Source organism: Pteropus alecto, unplaced genomic scaffold (assembly GCF_000325575.1).
Source record: "Pteropus alecto unplaced genomic scaffold, ASM32557v1 scaffold75, whole genome shotgun sequence".
NCBI classification, from domain to species: Eukaryota; Metazoa; Chordata; class Mammalia; order Chiroptera; family Pteropodidae; genus Pteropus; species Pteropus alecto.
Window position 1 is genome coordinate 20,374,254 of NW_006440638.1, and position 13,799 is coordinate 20,388,052.

A 13,799-nucleotide genomic window follows, 5' to 3' on the forward strand; every position below is an offset into this window, starting at 1 on the left:
TTACCAGTCCTGCCCAGTCATACCTTCCCAACTGTCAGGTGGTGTTGAAAACATGCATTAATATAAATTAGAACCTGCCAGGCTGAGAGCATGGCTGACCTCCCAGCTCGAGGATAGTCCACTGAGGGCTGAGTAGCTCAGCGGCTGTGTTTGGAGTTTCCATCAACATGTCCTGCCTTTCACGGGCCTCCTGGGTTTGCCCTGTGAGGACCTTGTGGAGAGGACACAGGTCTTAATAGCAGCCACAACAATCAGAGATGCCACATAGTGAGTCCTCAGTGGGTTTCAAGGACCGTGCTAAGTACTGAATGGGAGGGCTTGCTCAGCCTACCTGTCCCCTGTTGTATCTCAAGTTCCAGCCCATAGCAAGTGCTCAGTAAGAGAGTGATGATTGAATGAGGATAAGAAGAATTGTCAATATTAACCTGAGCTCATTTACTCCTCACAAGAACCTAGTGGGGAAGGCGCCATAGTGCTCCCATTTCACAGATAAGGAAGTTGAGGTGCATGGAGGTTGAAGACTCACCCGAGAGAAACCGCGGGTGAGAGATGCTCCTACCTACCATGCTAAGGCCCCCCACGAGGTTGTCAACAGGAGCATCTGGGAGCTCAAAAGGCTGCTGTGGCCCCAGAAAAAAGGTTCTCAAGCAAATCTCTTCATCACAGTCACTCCTCTTAACCAACACTCATTGCTGCATGTGCACATACTAGGGGGCTTATGTTTTAAGTCAGGCACTGCGCTGGGGCTGTGACAGGAAGCCCAGAAATGAGTTCTGGAGTGATGGTGATCCGACACACAGCCCCTGCCAAGGGTGGCCTGTTTCCTCCCCAGGGGTCGTGAAGACTAAGTGTAACCTCAGCAGGCCCTGCCCAGCCAACTTCTTTGCGTTTAAAATCTGCAGCGGGGCCGCCAACGTCGTGGGTCCCACCATATGCTTTGAAGACAACATGTAAGTACCAGAGGGACTCCTGTGTTTTGTTTCTCTTACCTCATCCATTCATTAGCTAATTCAGAGGCCATGGGGCACAGGCCCTGAGACCAGCCCACACCTGCCACAGGCTTCCTTTTGCTCTTGGTGGGTGAGTCACAAATAACAATAATCCTAACAGTTCCGTGTCTGCCAGCATGTTGCTAAGTCCTTAAAACATCATCTCATTCAATCCCCCAACACTCCTAGGCTATAATTTTCCCCTTTGCAAAGATGAGGAAATTGAGGCTCAGGCAGGGTTGCCCACCTAACTGGTGGTAGAACTAGGATTTGAACTCAAGTCTGTCTGACAGCCAACATGCGGGTCTTCCTATGAAAGGGGACGCCTATGGGGAGAGTTCAAGATCAAGATCCAGGCATCAAAGCCTGGATGCAGCAGGTGCCAGGACTTCCACCCAGGTGCAAGAGAAAGACCCAGATAGGATAGCAAGTTAATCCTACAAAAGAAGCCAGAGACAGGTGTTTTATTCAGCACTCTGAATGTACTTGCTTAGGCAAAGCAGGGAACTTAGTGGTTCACGCACCCAAATGGCCAGAGGCAGTGGGCTTCGGGACTAGCTGGAGCCAGGGGTTCAAACCATGTCATCGAAGCTCCCTCTCTCACCATCTTCAGCTCTGCTTTCCTCTGTCATTAGATTTCGTTTTCTCTACTGAATATAGGCTTTGTCGTATGGTAAAGGAGGGAGGCCTCCATCCGGGTTGACACGTTAGCCCAACCTAGCACCCCACAGGGAGGAGAGCTTTCCCATCTGAATTATCCCTATGAAAATCCCGAGACTGGATCTCATTGGCTGGCCCGGGTCACATGACCACGCCTGGCCCAATCACTGTGGCCAGAGGCACAGGATGCTCTGCTTGTCCACACCTGAGGGAGAAGTCCTGAAAACCACCCAGCCGAGATGGAGAGGGACAGTATTCCCCAAGGAACACCAGGAGACAGGAGTGCGGATGCTGGCGGGTAGGGACACAGTTGGGCTCCACGTGGGGATCCTGGACACCACAGGATAGCAGCAACTTCTGGATTTTGCCTTCCTCGTGGCATGATGAGGTGGGCTGGTCCTGCCTCCAACACCTCAGAGTCCCAAGCAGGGCCCTTCCCTCTCCTCTGAGCAGACTGTTTGGTCCAAACACATCATGAGAGACTCCTCAGAGAATCTAGCCTACCGCTCGTTTGCAGGAGAAAACAGATGGTCCAAATTATTCTGTGCGCTTCCCGATGCTTCCGCATCACGTCACGTGGTCCCCTCAGAGTTCCAGCGTCGCAACAGCATAGTGTTCGTTCCACACTCGGGACCAACTGTTGTATTTTGTTTTGTTTCTCGTTTCTTCTTCAGGATCATGAGTCCTGTGAAAAACAATGTGGGCAGAGGCCTGAACATTGCCCTGGTGAATGGTGAGTTGCTGATCCGCGCCCCCAGACATCCCCACCGCACTCTTAGCACTGGGGAGGAGGGGCGGGGAGAAGGTAGTTGTACCTTCATTCAACCAACATTGGCTCAGCTCCTACCATGATCCCGGGGGTGTCAAGAGGGGAGGCCTGGCTGGCCGGTGGGAACAGAAGGTCCGAAAGACCCGGACCTACGGAAGTCCTGGCCGGGCCCCTGCCATGTGAGCCTGTCCCAGTGGGATACGCTTTTTCTATGAAACATGACCCCATCTTCAATGTCACCCTGAGGCTTAAACCAACACACGTGAAACCATACGGGACAACAAACGACAATGTGAGATCACAAGCTGAGTGCACACCTTTATTCATTCAACAATCTCAACAACAGCTACTATGATCCAGGCCCTGTATAGAGCACTGGGGGTTCTGCTGTTAGCTAGAAGAGCAGGCCCTGGCTTCACAACCCCCTGTGGGTATCCATGAAGTTCACAAACAATCACAGTGTGGTGACCATATATGAAGGAGAAGGAGGCACGGCTCTGGGAGCTGGGACACAAGGCTAGGGGCATGGGTAGTCAGGGGAGGCTTCTAGAGGGAGGTGATGGTCAACTGAGGCCTGAAGGATAGTAGAGATTGACCAGGAGAAAAGTGGGGGAGGCTCCTTCCAGGCAGGAGGAACACTGTGCAGGGGACGGGGAAGGGAGGAAGGAGAAGAGAGACTCCAACATAGGCCCACACGGTCTTTTGGCTGCAACACGGAAGCAGGCAGTGGTGAGAGGCATGGGGAGGCCAGCAGGACCAGAGGGTGAGGGGCTGAAGGTCCTGCTGCAAAGTGTTGGCTTGAAGCAGAGGGCAGTAGGGAGCCTCAGAAAGGCCCCGCCCTGCATTACAGAAACTTCCTTCAGGCCTGGAGTAGGGAAGCTGGAGACGAGGAAACCCAAGGGGAGGCCCACAGTCTCCCTAACCCTGCATCTCCAGTGGACGATGAATGGGAGGCCAATTGCAAGCCAAGCCTGAACCAGGGACACATTTCAGGAGGGAGCAAGTTTACAGGGATCAGTAAAGACCAGGTGGTCAGGCCCCAGCCACGGCGTGTCTCTGTGCCATCAGCTCAGAGATGGGGAGTGAACGCCCTTTCCCCGGATCTAAGAGAGACTTCCTGAGACAAAGGTCAGGGCAGATGGGAAAAGGACATGGTGGATGCTCGGGAGGGAAAGGGTGAAGCTTGCGTGTGGCACGACCATATGACCACACAACAGCAGTTAGGAAGGCACAGGGTAGGACGGGAACCCTGACCCTTTGCCCCTAGAGGAATTATTTTCTCCTGTCAAGAAACCTTGCAGGGTCAGGGGACAGACATGTCAAGGCCTGGAGCAAAGATGGAGCCTTGTCCAGAGGGGGCATCACAGGGCAGCCCTGGCCAACTTCCTGGGAGCTTGGGAAGGGTGAGGGCTGGGAGAGGAAGGAGGCCAAGCAGGGTGGGCCTCTTCCACAGTTCTAAGGAGAGGAAGGCTTGACTCACTCTGATGGTGGCTCCTTCCTGTAGGGAAGGCATGCAGGCAGCTCTCAGACTGGTCTCAGAGCACACCTCAGGCATGCAGGAAACAGCTCCGGCTGCACTGACGTGGCTGAAATTTACTGGTTTTCTCCTCCCCAAGTGGACCACTGCGAGAGAAGACCTCTTGAATAGTCTCTCATGAGATAAGCCCAGATGGAGGCCTCCTTCCCCACCCCTCACAAAGCTCAAAGATAAAAACAACCATTAATAACACTAAAAGCTAACATTTATTGAGCATTTACTACGTGCTAGCTATTTGATTTAATTTCATCATGCTAGAATGGCACCATGCTCAGTATGCCCTTGTTCTACATAGACAACAGGAGCTCAGAGGTTAGGCAGCTTGCCCTAAGTTACACAGCAATTGAATCATCTAGATTTTAACCCAATCTGGCTGGCTCCAGGTCCTATCACTCAACAGAACTACCTCCCTACACTAGACGTGTCTCCAAGCATGTGTGCAGCACACACTACACGCCAGCTGTGGGGAAGCCCGAGGAATCACTCTCAGGGTCAAGGCCCTCATCGGCATAATGAGCCAGAACAACAAAAAGATTGTTAAAGATGGGTGGTTCTTAACCTTTTTAGGGGCAGAGATTACTCTGAGAAACTGTTCAAACTACATCTCCTCCCCCTAATTCCAGAAAAATCCACGAATGCACCTGATAACAGTTTCTCAGCTTTATAGACCCCTTTCCAAGGGTTCCAGGTGAAGTGCCCCAAGGGCTTGGCAACAGTGGCTCTGAGAATCTGGGAGGGGCTGTAATGTGAGCTCCCCCTACCCACCCACCCAGCGGGAGAGCTGTCACTACCCTGGCCCCTGGCCCCATCCTCTTCAGGAATCCACAAACTGAAACGGAAGGGAGGGACTGGTGGTGAAATGCAGAGCCGCCATCCCCTCTGCAACACTCCCATCTAGTGGTAGAAGGTGAGAACTGCAATTTTCCTCCAGAACATCTGCTTCTCTATAGGACTTGGACCCTCTGCAAAAGCCACAAACACCATTGAGATTACTGGACTCAGGACACTGAGTATGATTCAGCCCACTGAAAATCGCTTCCCCTTCAAGAGTCAGAGGAGTCAAATTGCAGATTTCGTTTTTAGGCAGGAATAATAAAGACAATTGTAGTTATTTTCATTTCTGTTTTGCAGCTAAATTTTATCTTGTATGCTGACTATTTTAAATACATCTTATTTAGTTCCCACAGCCCATTGTACAGATGTAAAAATTGAGGTCAGAATGCTAAGTCGTGCGTTAGGAAATGATAAGGCATAACATAGACCAGATTGGTTGAATTCTATTCGATTCCAGAGACCCTCCACCATTACGTTCTTATACCTCTCAGATCAGCCCAATAGTTATTGGGCACCTACTCAGTCCTGCACGCTTTCTGATCAGACCTGATTTTATTCCATTATTATTCGATCTTTAGACCTTAGACTAAAGAGTAGTAGTTTTCCACAAAATGACAAGCAGAATGACACATTATGGAAAATAATAGTTCTGCTCTCTCATCCCTCAGGATCCACGGGAATGGTGCTGAAAAAGGAGTGTTTCGACATGTATTCTGGAGGTAGGCACCTCTGTTGGCACTGAAGTCGTGGGTGGGCTGAGCTCCTTCCTGTGGCAGGAGAGCTAGCGGAGTGCCAGGGTTCTTGGCTCTCGACTTCACAGAAGACAACCAGAGAGAGACATGGTGGGAGTTCGCATTGTCCTGCCGCCTTCGAAATGCCTCTCTGCTGTCTTCTTGGGCTCCTGGACACAGGTCCAGAGACAAGGACTCAAGTGCAATGTTTCGTCTGGGAGGAAGTGTTCTCAGGAAACATCAGAGGGGATTTAAGACAGAGAAAGGAAAGCAGCCAGTACAGTGTGTTATCAAGCCACAGAACATTTTGGGCCATTGGGACCTGGGAGCCAGTATCAACACAAGCCTCAAACACATCCCAGAGGAGCAAGGGAACTGGGGCGGTGATGGGGTAGGGGGGTCCCGCCCCTGATTCCTTGGAGCTTCTCACACTCTGGCCTGCCCCAGGGTACAAGAGAGGATCTAGAGGCCAAAGGAGACCTTCAGGCAAAGAAACGCTGGTGCAAGCAATCGGAGGCCAGGCGTGTGTGCAGCCAAAGTGCTAAGGAGGGTGTACAGCCCTGTTTACTCTGCTAGGTAGAGGGTATTTTATTTTGAGGCTACAAGGGTCTTTAAGTGGGCCCAAGGACAGGACAAGGCCTCCCAAGGCCCAGAAGGAACAGCTCTGAGGCTCCAAGCTCTCTGCAGTTTTCCGACGCTGTCTTTGCTCCTCTCTGCACGGACATGAATTCTGAACTTCTCTGTGCACAGAGCCACCTCTTAGAAAGTCACAGTCCTCCTTGCCCTGAGCAAAGCCCAGCAACAGAGTACTGACCTACCTGAATTGGAGGCCGGAACACCTAGGTTCCTGTCAGCAGCTTCCTCGTTATGATATACCGACTATAGGTCCAGGTCACTTGGCAAAGCTGTGGGTGGGGGCACAACTCTCACCCGACACTCCTGACATCTTCTGAAATGTGTGGAATTAGTGCCGGGACCAGTATGCCACCCGCTGCCCAGCTGGCAACCCTGCCTCAGCAAGGAGTGAACAGGAGCCTCGGCAAGGAATGAAAAGCAGCAGGATGGCTCTTTGCAGCCAGGATGAGGTCTGGGCCTTACAAGGACTGGTTTCCATGGGGACAGATGAACTCAGCCCACTTCTCAGAGCTCAGCTGTACTCAGTTTCCCTCCCAGGTCCCCGCAATCACAGGGCCAGCTCCGGGCTCGGGCATCGCAGGTTGCCGGGCATGTGACCTACTCACCCCAGCTCCTCGCACAGTGGAAGGGGCCTTGCTGCTGCCAATCAGCTGGCTTCCTTCTCTCTTGAATCCCCCATCTTTGCCTCCACCTCCAGGGAAAACCTAGCTGACTACTACACCCACCTAAACCCATGGCCCTAAGATGGGAGAAAGCAGCAGAGAGCAGGAGACCTCTGGGCTTTGTGAACAGAGGGGCTGAAATGTGGGGAATGGGAACCTGCTGCCCAAGAGTCACAGCCGAAGCATGTTTGGGGGAGATCTGCAGCACCGCCCTGTCAGACGGGCAGCTGGGACCCTGCCTGGGCCTGGGGCTTCAGAAGGTCCTGTGACAGCCATCTTCCAGCCGCCTCCCACCTTGCCGGTGGGGTCTGCAGGCCAGGAGATATGCTGCCTGGAGCCTGCCGCAGGGCCCACACAGGCCTCCTCAGGTGTGCCCCCAAGCTGCAGGCACACCCCAGGACTGAGGGGTGGACATAGGGTGGCTGTTGCTGAGCGGGAGTGTGGCGTGGATGGAGTTTACACAGGCCGACTGGGATGTCCACATGCAGGCGAGCAAGGCCCTTCCGGTGCAGGGTGAAGCTGGAGACAGTGCGAGAAGAGAGGGGCCGGGCCGTGAGCCAAGGGCCAGAGGCCTCCATTTGTTCTCTGTCCTGTGTGGAGGGGGCTTGGTTTCTCCCCTAGGTCCGAGGCACCCTCACGGAACACTAAGAATCGGGTGGCTTCGTGGGTGAGTGGTCTGTGGCCAGGCAGTCACGCAGGCCTCACACCTAGAGGACGCTCAGGAAGTTCTGCCATCACAGTCTTGAAATTCTTAATAATTTTTTAACAGAAGCCCCCACATTCTTATTTTGCACTGAACCCCCAAAATTACGCAGCTGATCCTACTAATGATTGTAATTCCGTTGTAATGTACTGACTAAATGCCCCGCGTCGTCGTCACATTTGATCTTTACGAAAACGCCATGAGCGGGTCTATTATTCCTCCTTGTTTGGCAGACGTAGCCCCAGCTTCACCCACTAGGCCAGACTTGCCCATACGCTGACCACTCAAGAGCTCCTTACACAGGTTACACCATACCCAGAGAACCATCTGCATTTTTAATATTGTTCTTTAAATCAGCCCCCTTTTTTAAGGTAAATAAATATATCTTTAAAAAAGAATTTATATCATTGCCCTAAGTAGAAAGCCGTTATTGCTTTTTTGATCAAAAATATAAGCACAACAGAAACAAATCAGTGTTCTAGAAGTGAGCAGGGAGCTGATGCCCGCCCCCCACCAGGCCCGTGCCTAGGCCTGCTCTCTGTCAGATGCAGAGATTTCGCAATTGCCAAGTGCTAGAAAGTGTGAAAGATACAAATGGAGCCTTGCTCCTTGATGCGAGCTGGGGAGTTGAAGGAGCCTAAAGTTCTCTCTCGGTGAACCCAGTTGACCCCAGTTGACCCCAGTTGCCTACGTCCCAGTGGATGTGCCCTCTGAAGAAATCCAAAACACTAATTCAAAAAGACTGATGCACCCTTCTATGTTCACTGCAGCATTATTTACAGTGACCGAGATACGGAAGCAACCTAGGTGTTCGTCACTAGATGAGCGGACAAATAAGATATGATATGTATGAGTACGATAGAATATTACTCAGCCATAAAAAAAGAATGAAATTCAGCCATAAAAAAAGAATGAAATCTTGTCATTTGCGACCACATGGATGTACCTACAGGGTATTATGCTAAATGAAATAAGTCAGACACAGAAAGACAAATACCATATGATTTTACTTGTGTATGGAATCTAAAAACAAACAAACAGAACAGAAACAGACTCTCAGACATGGAGAACAAACTGATGGCTGACAGAAGGGAAGGGGGTGGGAGGATGGGTGAAGAAGGTGGAGGAGAATAAGAGGTACGAACTTCAGTCATAAAATAAATCACAGGGGTGTAGTACACAGCACAGGGAATATAGTCGATAACACTAGATAATACTATAACTTTGTACGGTGACAGATGGTTACTAGACTTATCGTGGTGATCACTTCGTAAGGTTTATAAATGTCCAATCACTATGTTGTACATGTAAAACTAATATTATATGTTCACTATACTTTAATTAAAAGATAAATATAGTCAGTACAGGCAGGCTGAGCTCTTAACCAGTATAGAAAGGGGTTGCGGGGTGTGTACAAAGAGCCCAGAGCTCCTGAGAGATGACTGTGCTCTGTCCCCTGGGCGAAAGGCCCCAGTGTCCCTCAGATCAGTAATTGTCACCCCTGCTATCTATCCGTCAGAATCGCCTGAGGAACTTTCAAATTCCAGAACTGGCCCCAGACCACCTAAAGGAAGATGCCCTCACTCAGTGAGGGGGGCTCCACCCCAGGATGCCGCCTCCTTCTGGCCCCTGATCTTCAGATGTCAGCCTGCCCGGGCCACTCCTGGGTCATTAGGGCAGTAGGAGAGGATGAGAGTGACCAGCAGTCTTTCCCCTGAATGACCGGCACCTTGTTTTCCTTCTTCCCCCAGATGCTATGCCCCTGGTGAAATTTCTTAAAGAAATTCTGGAGGATGAGCTGGTGCTAGTGGCCTCCTACGATGACCCAGGGACCAAGTAAGTGGGAGCCTCCGCTTGCCAGGTTAAAGGGAGAAGCAAACCAAACGCTCGCAAACCCTGCGTGCCCTTTCCCGCTCTCTTCCCGGCTCCATCTTCTGGCAACTTCTCCTAAGGAAATAACCAGCCACGTGCACAAAGAGATGTTCTGGGAGAATCACCACAGCCTTAGTTAGTTACGACAGCGAAAAACTGGACACACTCTCCCGGTCCAATATAACTGACTAGCTACAGAAATCATGACATATAGTGACAGTGATGGATGACACATCCTTACATATACCTAAAAGAGGACGTACTTACTTCAGCAAAAATGATGATGTAGAAAATATTTAAGGACATAGAAGAATGCTCATCCTTCAGTATTCAATGGAGGGTGGCGGGGCGGGAAGCAAGGTACAAAAGGGTTAGTATGACTCCCCAGTACACGGAGGAAAAAAGACATGACAGAAATATATTAAGATTTGACAATGATTATGTCTGGGGTTTGAAACGGTAAGTAATTTTTAGTTACTTTCTGATGTTCCGTATTTTCCAAATGAACATATATTGCATTTGTAAATGAAAGCAAAACTGTTCTAACACCCCTCCAGCTCCCTCCAGGTGGCCTTCAGAGAAGAATCCTGTCCCCTCCGCCCTGTCCCTCTCGAGGCGACTCTCCAGCGGGGCCTGCTCGTGGCGGAGGGAGGGCCGAGTGCTTGAGGAACTCGTTTTCCCATCGCGCTGCCTGATGGTCCTTTCTGGTCCTTTACAGAATGAATGACGAAATCAGGAAGCTCTTCTCCAACTTGGGCAGCTCCTATGCAGATCAACTGGGTTTCCGGGACAGCTGGGTCTTCTTAGGGGCCAGAGACATCAAGAATAAGAGCCCCTTTGAGCAGGTGGGTTCCTGGCGGCCTCCTCATCCCAGTGAAGGGAGGACAGTGGCCAGGGATGGTTGGACAAGGACGGGGGTGGGGGAGCGGGGGAGGGGCCTTGGGAAGAACACACAGGACAGTGCGGGGAGGGTCACCTGGCCATCATCCACCTCAGGGGTCAGGGTGGCCCGATTGGCCAGCAGGAAGCAGCCTTGACCATTTTATAAATGCACAGATACATAGATGAGCGGGGGAGGGTCACCTGGCCGTCATCCACCTCAGGGGTCAGGGTGGCCCGATTGGCTAATCCCCCAGCAGGAAGCAGCCTCGACCATTTTATAAATGCACAGATACATAGATGAGCGCCAACAAAGGAGAAAGAAAAGGAGAAAAGACGGGTGGAAGGAAAGCGAGGCATGGAAGAAAGAGAAATGAATGTAGAGATGAAGCCTGCGAGGCGTGAGGAGGGGAATCCAGGACAGGGGGCAGGATGCCTGGCTTCTGGTCGCAGCTGCCACCTTAGCCAAGCCCCTCCTTCCCCCAGGCCTCAGTCTCCCCTCCTGTAAAGGGGAGGGTTTGGACCAGGGGAGACCAAGGCCTCTTCTAAGTTCACTATGGAGGTGAACTTGCACCAAGAAGGGGACACGGGAGAGCCCACCTGAGTAGGCTGAAAAAGTCAGGAGGGGTCCACGATATGGGGCTCCAGAGTCACTATGGAGTGTCCCAAGCAGAGGGGGCCAGGGAGGCACCCAGAGGTGGAGTTTGAGGGGTGCTCCCAGGAAGACGGGGGAGTTGACAGAGGGTCGGGGCCCCCAGGGAAATGCTTCACCTTCTCGCCCTGTCGATAGCAGTCCCTATCTGTGCATCCCCAGCTCAGAGCAATCCTGAGACCTGGGAGAACTGGCCAGACCTTCCTGGCATGGTGGTGAGAACATTCCACTCTGCCCAGACTCAAGACCTGGAGAGCCACGGGTCCATGGTTTGGACATATAGGACCAATGAGGAGCACGGACTCTGTTCTGAAGGCAATGAGGAGCTATGAGAAGCTTAGGAGGGAGAGTGACAAGAGCAGACTGATAATAGGAAAGCCTAGCATTCAGCAAGAGCTTGTTCTATACAGGAGCAGCAGAGCAGGTTCCCCGTAGGGTCTTATTAACCCCCACTGTGAGGTCGGTACAGTCATCATCCCATCTCTCAGAGGAGGATTCTCAGCCTTGGAGGGTTTTTAACCAGCTCGCTCAGGTCTCAGAGCTACTCAGTGACGCAGATGGATTTCTCGTCCAGGTCTGCTGCCTCACAGAGATCCCCTGTCCTGGTTACTTTCAGAAAGGCCTCGCTGGCTGAGCGTGGAGAGGACTGTGGAAGGGGAACAGCCAGAGGCCGGGTGGAGGTGACACAGCAGCCTGGAGGGGTGGGGGCTGCGGAGACAGAGAAGGGGTAGAGTCAAGAGGCCGAGAGCTGAACTCTAGGGAGGGGACCACGATGGGGCTGCAAGGGTTTTTGCCTTGTCTGGAAAATGTGAGCCAAATTCGTACATATGTGTTTCCAAGAAACCGTATTTGGGTGATGAGAAATTACTTTTTAAAAATAAGGAATAGTCTCAAGTAGCTTGTGCTAGAGAAGGAAAGGAGAGGGCTCCCCTTTTATGCCCTCTGGGTAAAGAGCACAGGAGGCAGGAGCCAGGGTCTCCAGATGCCCCTGTGGAGGTTGGGGGGAAGGGGGGAAGGGCGGGACTCTCTAGGAAGAGTTCCTTAAAGCACAGCTTCCAGACCCATCAAAACTGAGCCAAGACAGCACAGAGGAGCCATGTAAGTAGAGGAAATTCAGCACCATCTTTTATCTGAAATTTATGATCAGCTGACTGGGACCTATCACTCAAAAATGAATCAAAGACCATGCTGTAGTTAAAACCATCATGTCTTTTGTTCCCAAACATGGCAATCTGGGTTTCAGAGAAACAACATCTAGAATTTATTCTTTCTTCCTAAGGGTTAGCCACAATTATCCCAATGGTAGATTTTGCCATTTACATTTTTTCTTCCATGAACTAAGCCTGAGCACTTGAAACGTAATCTTAACTGATTTTATTCTCTTCATATATTTATTATTAATTTTAATTCCTATTACATATTACCAACAGGGTGTCCATAAGCAATTACCTTGGCCCGCTGTGCCTCAGTTTCCCCATTTGTATTATGGGATAATAGGATGTACTTCTTAGGGCTAGGATGCTTCTTTTTATTGTTGTTATCATTATTTGGAATGTCCTAGAGGGGGTGATAGAGAATTTGGGAGAGGGGCTAAAGCACTCCAGCACCAACCCCCACCACCACCACCCCGCCTGACGCTTGGTGTTTGTCCCATCCCTCCACCCCCTTCCCCCAGCCCTAGGCTCTAATCCCATCCCCTCTGAGCCTCAGTTTCCCCATCTGTGAAATGGCCCTAGGCTCTGATCCCATCCCTGAAACTTTGGGCAAGTTGCATCCCCCTCTGAGCCTCAGTTTCCCCATCTGTGAAATGGGCTAGTAATATCCAACACCACCCCCCTCATGGGGCAGTGATGAGAATGAAGTGAATGAAAGCGTTTAGATTTTTAAAGCACAATGCAAATGCAGGTATGAGTCCTAAACAGCCTTCTCCATTGTCCACGTTTCTCTCTCCTGTCTCTCTCTAGTACTTGAAGAACAACCCAGACACAAACAAATACGAGGGCTGGCCGGAGCTACTGGAGCTGGAGGGCTGTGTGCCCCAGAGGGTATTTTAGGGCAACTGTGGCTCTTCCTGGGTTGCTGCGAGGTGAACTGGCAGGAGCCAACGGACAGTGGAGGAGGAGAGTGGAGCAGGAGCAGCAGCACGGCAAGTGCCGAGGGTCCTCGTATAGAACAGAAACAAAACCCTCTCGTGGGCTGAGGCTTCCTGCCGAGAGGAGGCCATCCTCGGAGCGTCCTTCTGGAGCAGGTGGTCTGTGGAGAGAACAAGTGTGCTTCCCACGGGAACTGCGGACCATCTCCCCCAAGAGAAGATGTACTGCCCACAGTCGGACACAATTAAATATTATTTCTACTGATTTTGAAAGAACTCTCTGACCACTCAGCATGCAGCATTTCCCCCCGGGGTCGAAATGGTCTAGATTGGTATTGCTTGGGCTACAAGTCTGAACAGGTCGGTGACAGCTCCGGGAACCTGGTTAAGCAGGTGGAAAAAGAGGTCGATCTCATAGGAATTTCGTCTAGGTGTGGAAAGAACCCGCGGTTCTCGGTATAAGGTGTGAGACCCACGGGAACACACCTGGAGGACCAGACACCGGGAACGTTGTCTTCACCTGCTGTTTGAATGATAGCCAGAGAGGAGGAAGTGGGGAGATCTGACAAAGGCTGGAGAGAATAGCCAGATTGTGGGGCGAGCTTCAGGGAAAACATCCTAGCTGTTTTTATGTGGGTTGCCCAGGAGCAGCCCCTGAGATTTATTTAGGAAGCGATTCTAGGAAACGCCAAAGGAGATGGGAGAAATAAGACAGGGAAGAGAAGGAGCCAATAAAGGGTGTATTGTTAACTCAACTACCACTGTGAGTGAGGGGCGCTAACC

At 51.3% G+C, this 13,799-nt stretch overlaps 1 protein-coding gene across 1 annotated transcript in view; it reads left to right on the forward strand.

Annotated features, from left to right (window-relative positions):
* The window catches only part of FAM3D (family with sequence similarity 3 member D), a 34,626-nt gene extending 21,648 nt beyond the window's left edge, over window positions 1–12,978 (forward strand). The window contains exons 6-11 of the mRNA XM_025050860.1: window positions 756–950; window positions 2,324–2,382; window positions 5,458–5,508; window positions 9,273–9,357; window positions 10,112–10,238; window positions 12,889–12,978. Of these exons, the coding sequence (XP_024906628.1) occupies window positions 756–950; window positions 2,324–2,382; window positions 5,458–5,508; window positions 9,273–9,357; window positions 10,112–10,238; window positions 12,889–12,978 (607 nt within the window). The remainder of the gene's footprint in view (window positions 1–755; window positions 951–2,323; window positions 2,383–5,457; window positions 5,509–9,272; window positions 9,358–10,111; window positions 10,239–12,888) is intronic.
* Window positions 12,979–13,799: the final 821 nt, after the last annotated feature.